Source organism: Anolis carolinensis, chromosome 1 (genome assembly GCF_035594765.1).
Source record: "Anolis carolinensis isolate JA03-04 chromosome 1, rAnoCar3.1.pri, whole genome shotgun sequence".
Classification (NCBI taxonomy): Eukaryota; Metazoa; Chordata; class Lepidosauria; order Squamata; family Dactyloidae; genus Anolis; species Anolis carolinensis.
The window spans coordinates 175,230,899-175,249,598 of record NC_085841.1 but is presented as its reverse complement, the minus strand read 5'-3'; the positions used below and the strand labels follow the sequence as shown (position 1 = coordinate 175,249,598).

The following is an 18,700-nucleotide window of genomic DNA, read 5'->3' as shown; positions in this document are numbered from 1 at the left end:
TGCCGTCTTTGGACGTGTGATATGCTAAGTGTTTATGCATGCGTTTTTTCTTGAAGGAATTCCTTCTCTGCTACAGGGCTGCATATACACAAAATAGATTGCATTATGACACTTTGAAATATTCTGTGTATGTGCTGAATTCCTCTTTTATTTTGAATAAACTGTTAAATAATTGCCAGAAAGAAAGATGCTGCAAAATAAGCAACAAAATAATTTCAGCTGAAAACATTTGTATTGCTGAAAGGGATGGGGAAGATACATAATAATGGGGGCTTCATATATACATATGGGATAGTCATTGTTTGATGCAACCACCTATTTATGCTCGAATGTGTAACTTGGCACATCTTAACTCTCAGATATTGTAGTTATTCTCTAAAATTAATGATACACACATCCCACAAGAAAAGTATCTTAACTCAATGTGATGAGACATAGTGAAATGTATGTGCGGATGAGGCTCAGGATTACATTGACCAGCCCTGCTTTGGACTGCTTTGCATTTGAGGAGGTGGCTCAACCAAATCTTATGCAAGGCCATGGAGGGGAGGGGGTTGAAGGAGCAATTTACACCTACTTGGCTGGATATATGTCACAGTGTTTATGAACCTGCCTGATGTGGAGAACCAGCAGGTTTTTTTCCCCCCAAGGCCCCTTCCACACAGCTGTATATAATCCACATTGAATTGAATTATACGGCAGTGTGGACTCAGGTAACCCAGTTCAAAGCAGATATTGTGGATTATCTGCCTTGATATTCTGGGTTATATAGCTGTCTTGAAGTCTGCCCCTGCACTATTTCTTTTCCACTGATCACTTTTAGAGTGGTACGTATCTACCACTTTCCATTGTATTGGTGTATACCACCTTAGTATGGATATCGGTCCGAACGCATGGAGGTAGGACAGGACCATGATGAAATGCAGGCTGGATCTACACTACCCTATATCCCAGGGTCAGACTCCAAGATTATCTACTTATCCCAGATTATCTGGCAGTGTAGACTCATATAATCCAGTTCAATTCCGATAATCTGGGATCAGATCCTGGGATATAGGGCAGTGTAGATCCAGCTGCAGTCTCAAACCATTCTCCTTATATAGATTTTACATTAATGAACCACCTGCACAAAGCTTGTGATTGTTGCTGATGGGTATTAGTATAGGCTGGAGCTGAGGTTCTGTAATCACAGGAAACATTTTAGGATTTTAGATAATATTTCTGTGTATCCCAAAAATTGTTTTTCTTTCATTTTAACAGAAAGGCTTTTTCTCAAGAATGTATTTTCAACAGTAGCAGCTGCTGGCCTGGATATCTCTGGGGTCCCTTCTACACTACCATATAATCCAGATTATCAAAGCAGACAATCCACATTATCTCCTTTAAACTGGATTATATGAGTCTACACTGCCATATAATCTAGTTCAAAGCAGATAGATACTCTGGATTTTATACGGCAGTGTAGAAGAGGCCTGGGAGGGGGGGGGGTGTAATCTACTCCATATTTTAATCCAAGCCTTGAAGGGTATATCCATCCAAGGTGTTGACCCATAACCCCAAAATAAGACCAGTACCTTTGATAGCTCTTTTACATTTCAGACTAAAACCCAGAGCAGATTCAACAGTCCACTAACCCAAGGAGCACTGACCTCTAAATGCCTGCCAGTTTTAAAAATACGTGTTCTGGGTTGGTACAAAGTATGTGGCTGGATCTACACTACCATATTATCCAGTTTCTGAATCCATATTGTCTGATTTGAACTGGATTATTTGAGTCTACACTGCCATATAATCCAGTTCAAAGCAGATAATCTGGATTCAGAAACCGGATTATATGATAATGTAGGTGGGGCCTGTGTAAGAGATGCTTCAGGTTGGATCAACATAAATTCTAGGCCATCCTGAGGAAAGAGTACTAGTCAGCTGGATCATATATATCTGAATTTTCTGGTAAATAAATGTGATAAATGCATGCATGCATACATTATTTTATTATCACTCCTGTTTGTTAGTATTATTCCCATAAGAATGGGTTGGGGCTATGATACATTTCAGGTAACATCACATCAGAGGCAAGAGTTCTTGATTTGAGCTGAAATAAACATGTTAAAGCATAGTAAATCCTCTGAATACTATAAAATTAAGTTCTTGAGTAAATTAGAGGAGGTTTGTTCACTCTATAACTGCTCCATCTAAATATAACTCTGACATCCTTAGTTCATTACAGTCTTTCTGGATAACATAATCACATAAAAGGATACATATTTTCGTTTTTAACTTCCTCTTTCTGATTTTGAACAGATTGCCCTGTAGATCTGTTTTTCGTCCTGGACACGTCTGAGAGTGTTGCCTTAAGAGAAAAGCCTTTTGGGGCACTGGTTGACAATATCAAGCAGTTCACCACACAATTCATCGATAAGCTAAATGAAAGGTAAATGGCAGCCGCTGAGATTTCTTGGGCTTAGAGGTAATAACCAGAGAAAAACTGGACCTGGGAAGTTCCCTTTGAGTGCCACCCCATCTTTTGTTTTTCTTTTCTGTGCAAAAGAGTTTTCCAGAGTGGCAGTACAGAGAACAAGAATGGGCCCAATGTCTCTTAAGAATGCAAATGATACTGAGGGATATGTGAAAAAAAATCAAATGAGAAATATCCATTAAGTTGGGCCTTACAACCATTGCTCAAGGTTTTCAATGCTTTGCCCCTAAGTATCCAACAAAGACGGATGATTTGCATTCTCAGTTCTAAACTGCAGATGGTGGTGGTGTTACGTATTCTTTTCCTAAATGCCTACTCTGAAAGTGCCAAAGTTTCTAGGTACCTAGAATGGTTTTATGATCAATTAGGCCAATGGTTCTCAAACTTCCTAATACCACAACCCCTTAATACAAGTTTCTGGATTATCCAACACATTTTTATAGTCAATGTTTGAAATACATCATGATATTTTGGTGCTAAATTCGTAAGTACAGTAATTACTACATAGCATTACTGCCCATGGAACTACTTTTTCTGTCAAATTTATTGTATAACATGATGTTTTGGTGCTTAATTTGTAAAATCATAACCTAATTTAATGTTTAATAGGCTTTCCCTAATCTCTCCTTATTATCCAACATATTTGCTTATCCAACATTCTGCCGGTCCGTTTACGTTGGATAAGCGAGACTCTACTGTATTTTCATTCACTGGACCAAATTTGGCACAAATACCCCATATGCCCAAATTTGAATACTGGTGGGGTTGGGGGGGGGGGATTGTAGTTGCTGGGATTTATAGTTAACCTACATCAAAGAGCATTCTGAACTCCACCAACAATGGACTTGAACCAAACATGGCACACAGAACTCCCATGATCAACAAGAAATACTGGAAGGGTTTGGTGGGCATTGACCTTGCGTTTAGGAGTTGTAGTTCACCTACATCCAGAGAGCACTGTGGACTCAAACAATGATGGATCTGGACTAAACTTGGCCTGAATACTCAATATGCCCAAATTTGAACACTGGTGGAGTTTGTGGAAAATAGACCTTAACATTTAGGAATTGTAATTGCTGGGATTTATAGTTCACCTACAATCAAAGAGCATTTTGAACCCCACCAACAATAGAATTTGACCAAACTTCCCACACAGAACCCCCAGGACAGGTGGAGAGATCTTCAGGCTTCGCTGCCAAAGGGGTTCCTAAGACCATCAGAAATATATGTTTTCTGATTGTCTTTGGCGACTCCTCTGACACCCCCCTCGTGACCCCCCCCCCCCCCGGATCCCGGCCCCCAGGTTGGGAAACACTGCATTAGGCACAAAGGAAAAAAAATGCATCTTTCATATCATTTAGATATATGTTACCTTTTCACCGACCCTGCCCTGGTTGGTGCCTTTTGTTGCATTCTGAAATGTGAGTTGCGCAAGGGTCAATTCTAGGCGGGAATCTTCACTCTGCTATGGTTCGATTTAAGTCAATGAAATTATTTGATTGTTTTTGATCATTATCTTGTCAGTCTTCTCTACTGCCATAGCAGATTTCATGGGGTCTCTTTGGCCCCTTCTACACTTCGGCAAAATCCAGATTATCAAAACAGATTATCTGCTTTGAACTGGATTACGGTATATCAGTCTACACTGCTATATAATCCAGTTCAAAGCAGATAATCTGGATTTTATATGGCAGTGTAGAAGGGGCCTTTGTGTAGTCAACTATTGGCCTTTCAGCTATACTGTTATCATGCCCCCTCCCCCCTCACAGTCTGAATGTGAAGTAGGGCAGACCTCTTCACAACTCCAAGCACAGGCAGTTGATGTAGGAATGCTGGTCCCAAGTAGAGGTGAGCAGTATGTTTTCTCTTCTTTTCCATTGCTGTCCCAGGGGATCAGTGTGCTATTGCATTTCCTTCTATAAAACTAAAACGTAAATAATTTTGAAAAGTAATTTGGAAGTGGTCATCTTGGTTTGTATTTGCATTAGGACACATTCAGACACAGTGCAAAAACCAGCAATACCTTAACAACATTGTGAAAGAGAAGAAGCTAAAGATCTAAGGCCCCATCTTCCCTATCATATAAAAACTGGATTATCTGTTTTGAATTTAATTATATTAGTCTACACTGCCATATAATCCAGTTCAAAACAGATAATCTGGATTTTATATGGCAGTGTAGAAGGGGCCTAGGTCTACATAAGGTGAAGATACACAGAACTATTATTGTTTCATTGTGACAAGACAGACAGACATATTATTTCTGAAAGATTCACAACTACCGAGATGGTGGAAGCCAACACAAGCAAAAGTAAAGTTACTTCCAGTTTCATTTTTGCGCAATTTTAGGGCATTTTTATTTGTTGGGGGGAGTTTTAAAGTGTATGGAAAGCCTTGAGGAATGTGGAGACCAAGCTACTTTTGTCAGTATTTAATCTATTGGCGAAGACAAAATTCCACTTTCTTTCTTTTTTTTTTTTTAAACTGGAGTTCAGGAGCAACATATTGGGTCAGTGTTGCACTTTCTCAGCTTTGAACTAGATCATATTAGTAATTTAGTTTAAACTCTGCTGTAATGAGTTTTTAAATGCTAAGACTTTGCTTCCTCTTTATGAACAGATATTATCGTTGTGACCGGAATCTCATGTGGAATGCTGGAGCCTTACATTACAGCGATGAAGTGCAGCTGATCAGTGGGCTTACCTCCATGCGCACTGGGCGGTCTGGCTTGAAGGACCAAGTATCCAAAGTAGTCTCCATAGGGAAAGGCACTTACACAGATTGTGCTATCAAGAGAGGGATTGAAGAGTTGCTCATTGGGTAAGTGGAAGCTTTCCTTTTTCTCACACTTGTTTAGAGGGGAGGGGGCAGAAAAGGCAGGAGAGTCAGCCCTTTGCTCAGCACCTCAAATTATCTGGGTAGTAAGAGATGGTCATCTGCACTCACAATGACTTGTCATTGTAGTTCTCTGAATGGTGGTAAGCAAAAAATATAAGGGGTTTTGCATATAGCAAATTATGGAAATAGATACACATGTGCTTGTGTTTCCTCATACTCCCCCTTCTTCGCTCACTCACTCGCTCACTTTCTTTGTTTCTTCCTCTCCCTCCCCAAAATCAGATGTCTCAAACCTTTGACCAAGAATGATGGGTACACTGACTATTTCTATACAATATCATCATTCCCATTGCAGTCCCTCTTCCCTTCCCTTCTCTTCTGCATCACTTTAGTCCAGTGGTTCCCAACCTTTTTGACCAGGGCCCACTTGACCAGGGCCCACATGACCAGGGACTGCTTTGACCAGGGACCATTCTCCAACATTAATACCAAAAGGGTTATGAATCAGTTTTGGTCAATGTTAGATTTGGTTTAGTTATTTGAGGTGCTGATTCAGAAAATTGCATTGGATAGACCACATCAGCTCTAGTTTCTAATACAGAACATATGCCATCCAGTAGTCGCCATCTACTCGCCAGCAGAAAACTATATTTAATAATCTAGAGCTGATGTGGTTTGCAGAAAGGAGCAGAAATAATAAATAAATAAATAAAGAGGAAGAAGGTTCATGGACTTGATTTTGTTGTTGCGGCCCACTGCTGGTCCACGGGTTGGGAACCACTGCTTTAGCCTTAGAGGAACAATGGAACAAAAACTGGATATGCCAGGGCATGTGCTTAATGTAGTTTTTTAGAGTAGAATGCTTACAGAGACAATACTGATTATTGATTGGTTATTGTTGTGCATTTTTCCAGAGGATCCCATCACAAGGAAAATAAATACATGATTGTGGTGACAGATGGACATCCCTTGGAAGGTTACAAAGAGCCCTGTGGGGGATTGGAAGATGCCGCCAATGAAGCAAAGCATCAGGGAATCAAAGTGTTCTCTGTTGCCATATCCCCAAACCATCTGGTATGTAATGAACACACATGGATGTTATTAGAGCATCTCTGTCAATAAAAAAGAGGGAAACAGAGCAGGAGCCGGATATTACTTAAAGGATTTGGTCTTGAAGTACTCTCAGTACCTTGAGACCCAGAAGGCTTTATTTTATTTTATTTTCATATATACCAAGTTTTCTTGAAAGAATGGCTCTGTAAATAACCTCTTCCCATAGGTTGAGGGAAGCAATCAGCTGCATCTCCTGCCATACAAGCTATGTTGATGGTATATGTAAAATCAGTATGAAAAGTCCCTTTTAAAAAAGTCATTTTGCCTGTTTTAGAGCCTGTCAGTCATTACTGTCATAGTCTTGTTTATAAACAGTATAGGTCACAATGCCCCAATCCAGCAGGGTAGGTATTTCAGAAAGCAAAACCATGCTTACCCCATTGATTCTCCATTCTCATTTCTAGACTAAACATAACGAAAGCATTTTAATCACTTTTGCACATACTCTGCATCCAAAGAGCAAATTGTGCACTCAGTATGGCTTACTTAAATGACAACTTTTATGTACCCCAGTGTTTCTAAAGCAAAGATGTTTTTGGCCTTCAACTCCCAGAAATCCTAACAGCTGGTAAACTGGCTGGAATTTCTGGGAGTTATAAGCCAAAAACATCTGGAGACCTCAGGTTGAGAACCACTGGGTTAGAGCTTCACCTTCACCAAGGGTATATATTGACACTGTACAATTAATGCAGTTTGACACCAGTTTAACTGCCATAGCTCAATGCTGTGAAATCATGGGAACTGTGGTTTGGTGAGATACCAGCACTCTCTCACAGAGAAGACTAAAACTTTGTAAAACTAAAACTTCCATGATTTCATAGTGGTGAGCTATGGTAATTAAAATGATTACTAACTGCATTAATTTTACAATGTAGATGCACCCCAAGTCTGACTCAGTTCAGCTAAAACTGTAGCTATTACTACTACTACTATTCCTCCCCCCCCCCTCCGTTTTGCATTATGCGTTGTTATTTGTTCAAGCTGCATTATGTGTAGATGCCTAAAACAGCCTAATTTATTAGGTATCCCCCACTGTCAAACTTTATAATCTTCATGTGAAAACTGCTATTGTGTGCTCTCTGTGCAGTTGTCATTGCAGGAACCATAGGTAGTGCAGAAATTACATCAAGTTGAATTCCCAAGAAACAGAGAAAGGAGCAGCCCGCTGGAGCCCCCTTTTTCCTCATTTTGTGCTCATGTGCTTGCTTTGTCACAGGAATCCAGGCTAAGTGTAATTGCCACAGACCAAGCCTATCGCCGCAATTTCACAGCAACTGGACCAAGTTTACGCGCACGTGACATTGACAACACAATTGACACAATCATTGACATGATTGTAAGTCCCTCTTGCTTCTCTCCTCTCTTTAATCATTTTACCTTAATAATGTCCACAGCAATCTTGCTTTCTTCCATCTCATACAATGTCTTTGTGTTTCTTTTTGTTTCAGACAAAGAACGTGGAGCATGAGGTACGTTTTCTGAACCCACCATTTGATCTCTAAGGAATACATTTATATAAGCCCTTCCTACTCTGCTGTCAGCATGTCTTTTCTATCAGAACTGGGCTAGCATGAACTATATAAACTTGACATCCTGAATTCTCTTCTTCTATTGCTTGTGTGAAGAAAGAAACAACAAGTTATTTTCTCAAAGGAAGTAAAGGGAAAGGAATTGCCAAAAAAGTGCCACTGCAACCAAAATTCATGGGGTGGAGGGGTTGGGAGGAGAGTTCATCTGGAGCCTTGTCCTATTCTTCATTGTGCTTTATGGGATTGAGAAAGGAATGTCACAACCTATCTTCTTCCAAGATGGATCTGCCTCACTCCAGACAACAGGTGGCGGCATATATAACAAATACAGAAATATTAACATGGAAGCGTAAAAATATCATAGTCATCTCAGTACTACTCAGTAAAGATCCTTCTTGCTACCTCATCACACAGAGACAATTAAGTGTCCTAGCTTGCTGCCAGGACACCTCCTCCTCAGAAAATGCTGGACACCATCACATGACATAAGGCAACTTCTGGCGAGGCTCCATAGAAGAAGCATCTTGGCAGAATGCTAAGAGGCTTCCTTCGAACATGGGAAGCTTCCCATGTTTCATAGGGAAGAATGGGAGGAAACTGGGCTGTGATGCTCCCCACCCCACGGGATTAGGTAAGGGGTTCAACAGAAGATGCGGGACAATGGTTTCCCCCCGCTGCCCCACAGATTCATCATGCTGCATGGCGAATCCTCCCACTGCCCCACGGATTTGGACCTCAGTGTGATGAGGTTCTCAGTCTTCTTTCTTTCTTCCTTCCTTTCTTTCTTTCCTATATGTAAATTTTGCCTTTCTCAACCCTGGAAGGGACTCAAGGTGGCCTTACAACAGGCAGCAATTGGGTGCCATACACACATATATCAAAAAAATTACAATTAAAACCAATAATTAAAACATGAATTATTAAAAACATCAATTAAAACATAAATTATAATCATGACATGAAACATAACCAAGGGCTTTTCCATTTGTCAGTCACATTTTTTGATAGTTACATATTGCACTGCTCCAATTCCTTGTCATTACCAGTAACATAAAACTGTTATGTATCGAAACAGCAGAAAGTTGAGGTAAACATAGTGAGTGGGGTGGGATGGTATTAGCTGAGGCCTATGTGAAGGGATTTCCAACATTTCCAAAGTGCAGCAAAGATAAAACTTTTCCTCCTACCTCCCCACCCAGAAATCTAACTCTAGAGCAGTGGTTCTCAACATGTGGGTCCCCAGATGTTTTGGCCTTCAACTCCCATAAATCCGAACAACTGGTAAACTGGCTCGGGTTTCTAGGAGTTGTAGACCAAAACACCTGGGGACCCAAAGGTTGAGAACCACTACTCTAAAGCACCCTGATCCTCCCCCAAGCTTGTAAACAATTTTCTAGCCCACATGTATGTTTGTGCTTACAATCTGAGATTTTCATACATAATAATAAGATTTTTAACAGAGCAAGTGAATAGAAAATAAGCTACATACTGATATGGAGCAGAAGGATAACTTCAATGCAGACCTATAAAATTAGCTTCTTTTATTAATTATTGAACTAGGATAGGCTTGGAGAATTGACAACCTAAGATATGTTTGAGCAGTTGTGTCATTTTACCAGTTCACACTATTCACCTGAACCAGTTATGGACATTGCTAAAAGACACAGAAGCTGCGGAGGTTAAAAGGCGAACCAGGGATAACTATGGAGATGAAGAAGATAGTATAGTGGACAAGGCGGAGGAAGAGATGAGAAGGTTAGAGAAGAGGAAAGACTATATCGGGTGCCATGTGGGAGGACTAGCGATGTGGACATCCAAGACTCAAACCTTACCCTCTACACTAGATGGCTTGAAGAAAACCCATTAAACACAAAGCTGGAGGATCAGCATGGCCAGCCATTGAAATCCCAGTTGGGAGGCAAAAAATGTCAACAGGTGGAAGGAGGCTGATGGGACACAATTCCAGATTTTGATAAGATTAGGGAGAATTAATTATTTTGACTAACACCATAGTATTGATAGACTGATTTTAGGGTTGTATCAACATTTTGGTTTATATCCATGTAATAGACAAGGTACTCCAAATAAGGTATAAAACATTGGAGTATTTTTCTATCACATCAAAACAGATGACACCACTCTGAGTTCCTCTAGTACTGACCAAAACTTGTAATGAGAAATATGTCAGATTGCAGTGGTTTACTGCCTAAAGGATGGATTAATTTCTTTTATGGTGAAGAATGTGTTGATCAATGTGGATCTCTTGTACTTCTTCTAATGGCATCTTCTCTTTCTTCTCTGTTGACAGTGCTGTTCATATGAATGCCAGGTGAGTGTAACTGCTCAGTCTAATATTAATTATTATTAATGAATATATTACGTAATTGCGATGTATTCACATTTCTCTGATCTAATTATTGTTCATTTCTTGTCCATGTTTAGCCTGCTCGAGGCCCTCCAGGACCAGCTGGGGATCCAGGATATGAGGTCTGTGTTTGCTCAGCTTGCCATTTCTATCAGACTAAGTTTGCATGACTACCAAGGTGTTGTATATCTGAGAAAAAGGCTGTCACTATATTTCAGTCCAGAGTGTATGGAGAAGAGGAAACACTACAACAGGATCAAATACAGGGGAGAAGATCAGACATTTGTGAGCTATTCTTTAGACCAGCTTCCATTCCTATAATAAAATACAGTAGGAGTGCTGAATCAGTACCTGAAAGAAGTGAGTGGATGGATTAGAGTAAATTTGCTGGAATTATTAAATTAATAATTATTAAATTATTAAGACAGCATGAAAATACAACCTTGCTTAGGAGTCTTACTAATCCATTCAGTCTGCACAGCAAAGGACTGCTCCCCTATTTTAAAGTTTCTACTGTTAGTAAACTGCTGTTAGTAATGATAGCTAAGAGAGCAATGTCCCAGTTCCTCCTGATTGCCAGCTATAACCTTTCCCAGAGACTTACTTAACCATAGTGTTTTATGCCTTATACTCATTTGGTATGGATTCAGTCTTTTCTAAGAAGACCTTTGTAAAATAAGAGAAAATAAGAAGTATTGTGAAATACATTGGCTAGAGAATTGCCCGGTATGATATACATAGAGTAAATGAGCACAAATTTTGCACAAATTTCATTGGTTCCCAGTTTGGTTTGGGCAAAATACAATAAAACTATATACCATCTTATCTGATTATTTCTGGATTAAGGTCTTCTGAAGAGAATGGGTTTCATTGCCCTTGCCATCCAAAGTTGAATGATGGTGACAGAAGGCAGTGCATAATCAGTGTCACCAAATTAACAAAAATCCTTATTTGTTGTATTTTGGAAAACTATGTATAAGATGGACATGGAGTCAGGTGTTTCTTGATGCTTTGTTCCAGGGTGAAAGAGGGAAGCCTGGCCTACCTGGAATAAAAGGAGATGCTGGAGAGCCTGTAAGTAGAAGGCTGGTTTATTTATCTGCGACTGGGAAACATTCAGATAAAATTAAGTCTTATTTATGTAAATGATGTGGCATATAGTTGTTGAACATTCCAAGGCACATCCAACTGTTGGGAGGAGTAACTTAGAGTCGATTCACATTTTAGACAGCAAGTTTATTTGCTCCATTCAGCACTTTAAATTGCCTGCCCTAGAGACACAGCTAAACACAGCCATATTATACTTGCTCATTTGGACTACACTGAACTGGTTGTTTGATGCAAACCAGAATTGTCTTCCCCATGTGGGACCAATGGCTGTTATGTGTAACCAGAACTTAGAACAGTTTTTGGACTATAATTCCCAGTATGCTCATATTTGGGGTGTTGTAGTCCAAAAAACTAGCTTATCTATCTAAGCTTTGTGTTGTGTGGAGTAGAGAGGAAACGCTGTCAACGAAACAGTTGCATTATCAGATGTTTGCACTGGATTCTGTCCATTGTCCACCAGCAACTGTCGTATTACTACTAGTAATAATAATAATGAAATTAAAATGCAGATTACACATTGCAGGTTATGAAAGGGGGCAATTCGGGAACAGTGATAAAGCAACAAACTAAGCTTACCAACAAGCATGTGTGTGTGTTTGCCTTCAAGTCACCTGAGAACTTCTTGCAATTTCATCCATTTCATAGGCCCCTTCCACACAGCTGTACAAAATCCACATTGAACAGGATTATATGACAGTGTAGACTCAGATAATCCAGTTCAAAGCAGATACTGTGGATTATCTGCCTTGATATTCTGGGTTATATGGCTGTGTGGAAGGCCCCTTGAGGTTTGCTTAGATAAAGAATTCTCAGGCTGGATGTATACTACCATATAATGCAGTTTCAGAACATAGATTAACTGTATTGAACAGTACTAAATGACAGTGTAGACTCATATTATTTACAGCATTTATATTCTGCCCTTCTCACCCTGAAGGGGACTCAGGGTGGATCACATTGCACACATAAAGGCAAACATTCAATGCCATAACATAGAACAGAGACAGAGACAAGACGCAGGCACGGGCTGGCCTCGAACTCATGACCTCTTGGTTGCAGCTGGCTTGCTTTCCAGCCTGCGCCACAGCCCGTTCTAATCCAGTTCTATGCAGTTCATTGTGCATTATATGAGTCTACACTAGTCATGTGCATTCAGGGCAAACCTTGATCCATTTCGTTTCGATTGAACCTCTTGAAATTGGGAGGGAAGATATTTTTTCTTCTGTCTTCGGTGCCTAAAGATCCGTTTTCTTTCAGCCCATTATTGGGGGAGCTTCACCCGTAGGTCCAAAGTGCCTGGGCCTATGGGTGCAGGCTTTGGGCCTATGCGCCCGGGCCTCACAGGGCATGCAGCCAAACACCAAGTAAGGAGCACTCCTTACTTAGCACTCAGCTGCAGGCCCTGTGAGGCCCGGACACATAGGCCTAAAGCCTGCAGCTGTAGGCCCGGGCGCTTTGGACCTATAGGTGCAGGTTTTGGGCTCACAGGATCTGCTGCAGACTGTGCAGCCAAGCACTAAGTAAGGAGCACTTCTTACTTGGCAGTCAGCTGCAGAGTCTGCAGCAGACCCTGCTTACTTACTCAGTGCTGGGCTGCAGGCCCTGTGTGGCCTGGGCACATAGGGCCCAAAGCCTGCACCCCATAGGCCCAAAGCACCAGGTTGCCTGCAGCCCAGTGCTTTGGCCCTACGTCGATCTGGAAAGCAGGCTTGGAGCTGGTATCCGCTCCCACCTGCCCTTCATTTCAAGTTGATTGTGTTTCAGGAGGGTCCTTCCCGTTCTGTACCATCTGAATAGACAGTATGATACGGAAACACAAATCAAAACAGATGAGACAAATTTCGGGCCCATGTCAGTCTACACTGATCATTATATAGCAGATCATGCAGCTCAAATTGCATTATATGGTAGTGTAGATGGGGCCCTGGTATTCATTGGCTTCCAAAATCAGACAGGATCTGATGCCTTTATAATATTTAGGCCCATAAAAGCAGTTCCTTTCTGTCAGTTTCTATTACTCTGACCCCTTCTACACTGCCATATAAAATCTAGATTATCTGCATTGAACTGGATTATATGGCAGTGCAGACTAATATAATCCAGTTCAAAGAGGATAATCTAGATTTTATATGGTAGTTTAAATGGGGCCCCTCTCTCTGTCCTTAGCTAAATGTTCTCATGAGTACTGGGCTGGGCATAAAAAGCATCATCATATGCCGTTCGTTACTTTATCGTCACCACTGTTTTGCTTGTATTTGGCGATCCGCCTCTTCAAAAATACAAACAAGTCTACATTACTAGATGTGCTTAGGATAAAACTTGCTAAGAGGGTGGAGTAACGATAATTTTCCTCAACCTCACCCAGAAAAGGTCTCTGTAACTTTATTAAGGGCAGTGATGCATTTTTGCTTCACCACCAAAGAGGTAGTTACTCAGCTTATTTGTGTTTAGTTTGGAAGCCCAGGAAATAGCACTACATGCACAGCAGATTTTTCCTAGAGTTTTATTTTTACCTGCACTAGATAGGGACTTCTTTGTCCTTGAGTTTTCAACCTAGTTGTAAGGACAAAATGAACATCTTCCTGACTGTCTCCACCTCAACCTTTCAGAAGTGTTATTAATGTGTTAGAAATTCAGTAATATTGATCAGTACAAACATTAAAGATTTTCCGCTTACATTAAGTCTAGTCGTGTCTGACTCTGTGGGTTGGTGCTCATCTCCATTTCTAAGCCAAAGAGCCGGCATTGTCCGTAGATGCCTCCAAGGTCATGAGGCCGACATGACTGCATGGAATGCCGTTACTGTCCCGCCGGAGCAGTACCTATTGATCTACTCACATTTCCATGTTTTCAAACGGCTAGGTTGTCAGAAGCTGGGGCTAACAGCCGGAGCTCACTCTGCTCTCCAGATTTGAACTGCTAATCTTTCGGTCAGCAAGTTAAGCAGCTCAGAGGTTTAACCTGCTGTGCCACCAGCATTTCCTCAGTACAGATAGGAATGGCAATTTCTTGTTTAGAAAACATGCTCCTCAAACCATCCAGGCAAAAGCAATTAGGATTTTCAAAATCTGTTAACTACTTATTTCACTAGTGGTTTTCTGTTAACACTGCTCATTACGAAGGTGGGTCAAAGTTTTTTAGCTTCCTGTGTCATAAAAATGTTATGAATGAACATATAACAGTAGAAGTTGCTACAGATCGTAGCCTAAACTACCCTCTACACAAAACTACAATTCAACATAGTCACCATCAGTTGGTACACACTTGCGCCATCATTTAACCCAGGCATCAAAACCATTTTGGAAAAATTCAGGGTTTTGCTTCTTGACCCAAGATTTTAAAGCTGTTTTAAAATCATGAGTCAACATGGGGAGGTTACAAATGGGAAACAATGTTGTCTGCCATGCCCTCCCCATACACACCTACACAACCTACAAAATTCTATGAGTCATAAGAAAAGCCACATTGGGGATAAATATGGTTAAACCAGGACCATTCCATATGTCTCTCTGTGTGTATGTGTACATGTGTGCACACATCTGTACATGTGTAACTTAAAGACTGAATCCCAAAAAGGGGTTGTATATAGGGATGGAAACCAATTTCTTCATCAATCATCATGGCTACTTTCAGCCTCATTAATTGAAATGGATCTAATCCAGTGGTTCTCGACCTGGGGTCCCTAGATGTTTTGGCCTTCAACTTCCAGAAATCCTAACAGCTGGTAAACTGGCTAGGATTTCAGGGAGTTGTAGGCCAAAAACATCTGGGTACCCCAGGTTGAGAACCACTGGTCTAATCTAACTATTGGGTTCCATGACATATCACATCAACCTATCTTATTGAGTGCATTTTTCTAAAGCTAACCAGACAGTTCTGGCTGAAATAATTTTGCTTTCAAGTCCTGGGGTATTGATCTGTGTTTGACTACTTTCTGCAGTGTAGTTTCTAACTTTTGTTGTCATTCCTTTATCTAGGGAAATCAAGGAGACCCAGGGCCTGTTGGTTACCAAGGAATGAAGGTATGGCTACACTCTTTTATGGCAAGGGTGGGGAAAGTACAACTTCCAGCCCTCCCGGCCCCTATCCTTCTCAGGCTCCTATACCTATCACCCATCTCAGTTTTGAAGGATGAACACACAGCGGAAAAGGATCTGTTGTTTCTCCTTGAGGACTCCAGTTGTGGCAAATTTGAACACCTCCAAAATACCTCAAAGGGGAAAGAAGCACCCCACCCCTTAAAAAGTCAGAATCACGTGACTTTCCATTCCAATTTTTCATATGGCGGTGCAGCCACTGTGACTATGAAAACTGACCACTGTCTCCACTCCCCATCATAGCTTTATTTTTAGCTTGACTTTCTCCTGTAAAATTACATTTATATTTTCCTTTTTTCCCCCCTGTTTAGGGAGACAAAGGTGATCGAGGTGACAAGGTGAGTGGGGTATTAACAACAGTCAAATTCAACAGAAAGCAAAAAGAAGGCATGCAGACTTGTGAGAAGCATTATAGAATATATGTTTGGTTTTATTCAAGCCATGCAAAAAGAATGCCATGAAATAGTAAGCTTTTCGGGTCTCCTGACCTCCAGTATTACCTAAGCCAGGGACAACAAGGCAAAAGGAAGTTGTCAATGAAACTGATTCCATCCTATTTATTTATTTATCTGTCCATGCATCTATCTATGCTCTGAAGATAGAATCACAGATCCAAATCTCTCACTAACCTCTTACGAAGTCCATTGCTGTGGAATCCCTTATGAATAGCCTCCTAACCTTCGCTTAAAAACATAACAAAGTGGAACACATCACCTTCCAAGGTAGCCTGTTCCACTATCGAGTAGTCTGTACCAAAATATTTTTTTATTTGCCTTTTGTTAGACACTTTCATTGGTAATCATTATGACAAGGACAATGGACAGGAACTAAAATATTTCTTTACCTGCCTGTTTTATGTTGACCAGGAAATTTAATATGATGCATCTTTCCTTGCTGAAGAGTAGTCTAGTGCACGGAGAAGAGGCTGCCTATGCCATAGGATAAATAAATAATGCTCATTAATTTGGTTTTGCTAGGAATCTGTGAAGCTCTGATCAATATTTCAGTTTTTATCTTTTATTTCATCCCCAGGGCTCAAGAGGTTCCAAAGGAAGCAAGGTATGTCTTCAGGTTTTTTGTTTTTTGTTTTTTTGGGGGGGATGCTACTTGGAAAGGTTTTTTATGGGGACAATAGAAGTTTTCAAATACTTATTTATTTATTTCTTCTTTCAGGGAGAAAAGGGCAAGCGTGGCATTGACGGCATTGATGGCAAGAAGGTATGACTCATATATAGATGCAAAGGATTCACTCTGTATCTGTATCTTTAGAAAAGTATATTGAGACTCAGGGCTCTTCCAGACAGGCAAAAAATGCAAGAGGAATTGGGATTTTAAATCCCACTTCCTCTTGGAGTGGAGGTCACACAGCTGGCTTAAATCCTGGGATATTGCGAGGAGGGAGGGGGGTGGGGGTCCAGACACTAATCTCTGCTGATCTGAGATCAGCCAGGGTGGGCATTGGCACTTCCAGCCCTTCACCCCATTTCCCCCTGCACTTACCGAGAGAAGACTCCAAAATGCCTGAAGCCTCTCTCCCTCCCCACACGTGGAAGAGTAGAAGGAAGGCTTTGGTTAGGGGAGGGGGGATTCCTGCCACAAGGTCCCCTATTGGATCTTTTCTTGGAGGAAGAGAGGCAAAGGCTGCAGGCCTCCATGGAAGGCTTCATCTAAAAAGTTGAGACGAAAATAGGGGGCAGGAGGGAGCCCAAACATGGGGAGGGAATGAAAATACATGTTTTCCATGTCTACAGGCTTACACAGGCATTGATAAATGTGTGTTTCTCAGGAAGAACTGGGTTTAAAGGGCAACTTTTAAACATGTGTTTTCAAGCCTTTAACCCGATTCCTCCTGCATTTTGGCTAAACTTAGTTTAGCCACCCCCGCTTTAATCCGGTTTAACCTGACTCACAATGCATGTGTGGAAGTGTTACGGATTGATGATAAATGCAAGCTCTTACATGTGCCTGCGACCCAGTGTCACCTGCAGAACAATAACATGCCACTCAGGTTTGCAGAACAAAAGTACAGGAACTTTATTGATTCCAAGAGATCAAAACAGTAGTATTTACCCTCTGATCACTTAGAGAAGTCCACAGTCATAAATAATCCTTTCTCAGTCCACAAATCTGCTTCAGAGAAGAATACAGTCCTGGTTTTTCTACCTCTATTTCTCAGCAGCAAACAGACCTCAAAAATAGCAAGGCCTCTCTGAGTACAAATGCTCTCTTTGACAGCAGTACCCAGAGAGCTCTGAAAAACTTGTCCAAACTGGTTCTGCAGCAGCAGAACAGAAAAAGTAACAAGCCAATCCCCAGGTCTTTGCAGACTCAGCCAATCGGCTTCATGCGCTTCATTTTTTAGTTAACACACACAGCTCAGTGCCTTTGCAAACCATGACAGGAAAGACCCTCTATTGCATAAAAATAGTTGCAAATATGCCTGTAATGCAGAAGAAAGAGAAGACCAGTTAATGCTTCAATGATGTAAAATAAATCAGGTAACTCTGGAACATAGGAGTAGCTCAGATATTTTCAGAGGAAACTGACACAAAAGGATACCCATAGGTCCATATATTAAAGGTACTTTCTTCCTTTGTGGCAAATATTGAAAACTTTATTGAAACAATCACTCTTTCTTTGGATGTTATCTTCCATGAAAGATGCTTGTATCATGCTATTGAATACAGGAATAAGCAGACAATAGCAGTGGCATTCCTGATGAAAAGGAGATGTAACGTGATTTTTTCTTTCTTTCCAGGGAGAACAAGGATTTCATGGATTACCAGGGTGCAAAGGATCCCCAGGATTTGATGTACGTAGCTTAAGCATATTACATATACATTTATCTTCCAACCTGGTATGAGTAGTGTGAGCAGCATCAATGTGGACAGCATACTCTCTTCTGGTGAGGAGCAAATTGTAGTGAATTTCAGGCTGGCTCCCACATCAATCAGGATGTGAACAGGAAATGGTTGTAAACCAGGAGCCTTCCTTTGCCTTCCAAATGTCTGTCCTGCCTTGATGAGCATTACTATGTATATTTCATATTTTTTTTGTTTCCTGTATAAACTGATTACACATTGGTTTTAAACAGGGCTTACAAGGACCACCTGGATCAAAAGGAGACCCTGGTCCTTATGGGCCCAAAGGAGGAAAGGTGAGATGCTATTTT

General features: G+C 40.9%; 1 protein-coding gene across 1 annotated transcript in view; it reads left to right on the top strand.

The window, feature by feature from the left end:
* The window catches only part of col6a1 (collagen type VI alpha 1 chain), a 58,576-nt gene that overhangs the window by 431 nt on the left and 39,445 nt on the right, over window positions 1-18,700 (top strand). Inside the window, exons 2-15 of the mRNA XM_008114560.3 lie at window positions 2,302-2,431; window positions 5,096-5,296; window positions 6,229-6,388; window positions 7,644-7,763; window positions 7,876-7,896; window positions 10,265-10,285; window positions 10,399-10,443; window positions 11,342-11,395; window positions 15,409-15,453; window positions 15,840-15,866; window positions 16,561-16,587; window positions 16,702-16,746; window positions 18,287-18,340; window positions 18,623-18,685. Of these exons, the coding sequence (XP_008112767.1) occupies window positions 2,302-2,431; window positions 5,096-5,296; window positions 6,229-6,388; window positions 7,644-7,763; window positions 7,876-7,896; window positions 10,265-10,285; window positions 10,399-10,443; window positions 11,342-11,395; window positions 15,409-15,453; window positions 15,840-15,866; window positions 16,561-16,587; window positions 16,702-16,746; window positions 18,287-18,340; window positions 18,623-18,685 (1,013 nt within the window). The remainder of the gene's footprint in view (window positions 1-2,301; window positions 2,432-5,095; window positions 5,297-6,228; window positions 6,389-7,643; window positions 7,764-7,875; window positions 7,897-10,264; window positions 10,286-10,398; window positions 10,444-11,341; window positions 11,396-15,408; window positions 15,454-15,839; window positions 15,867-16,560; window positions 16,588-16,701; window positions 16,747-18,286; window positions 18,341-18,622; window positions 18,686-18,700) is intronic.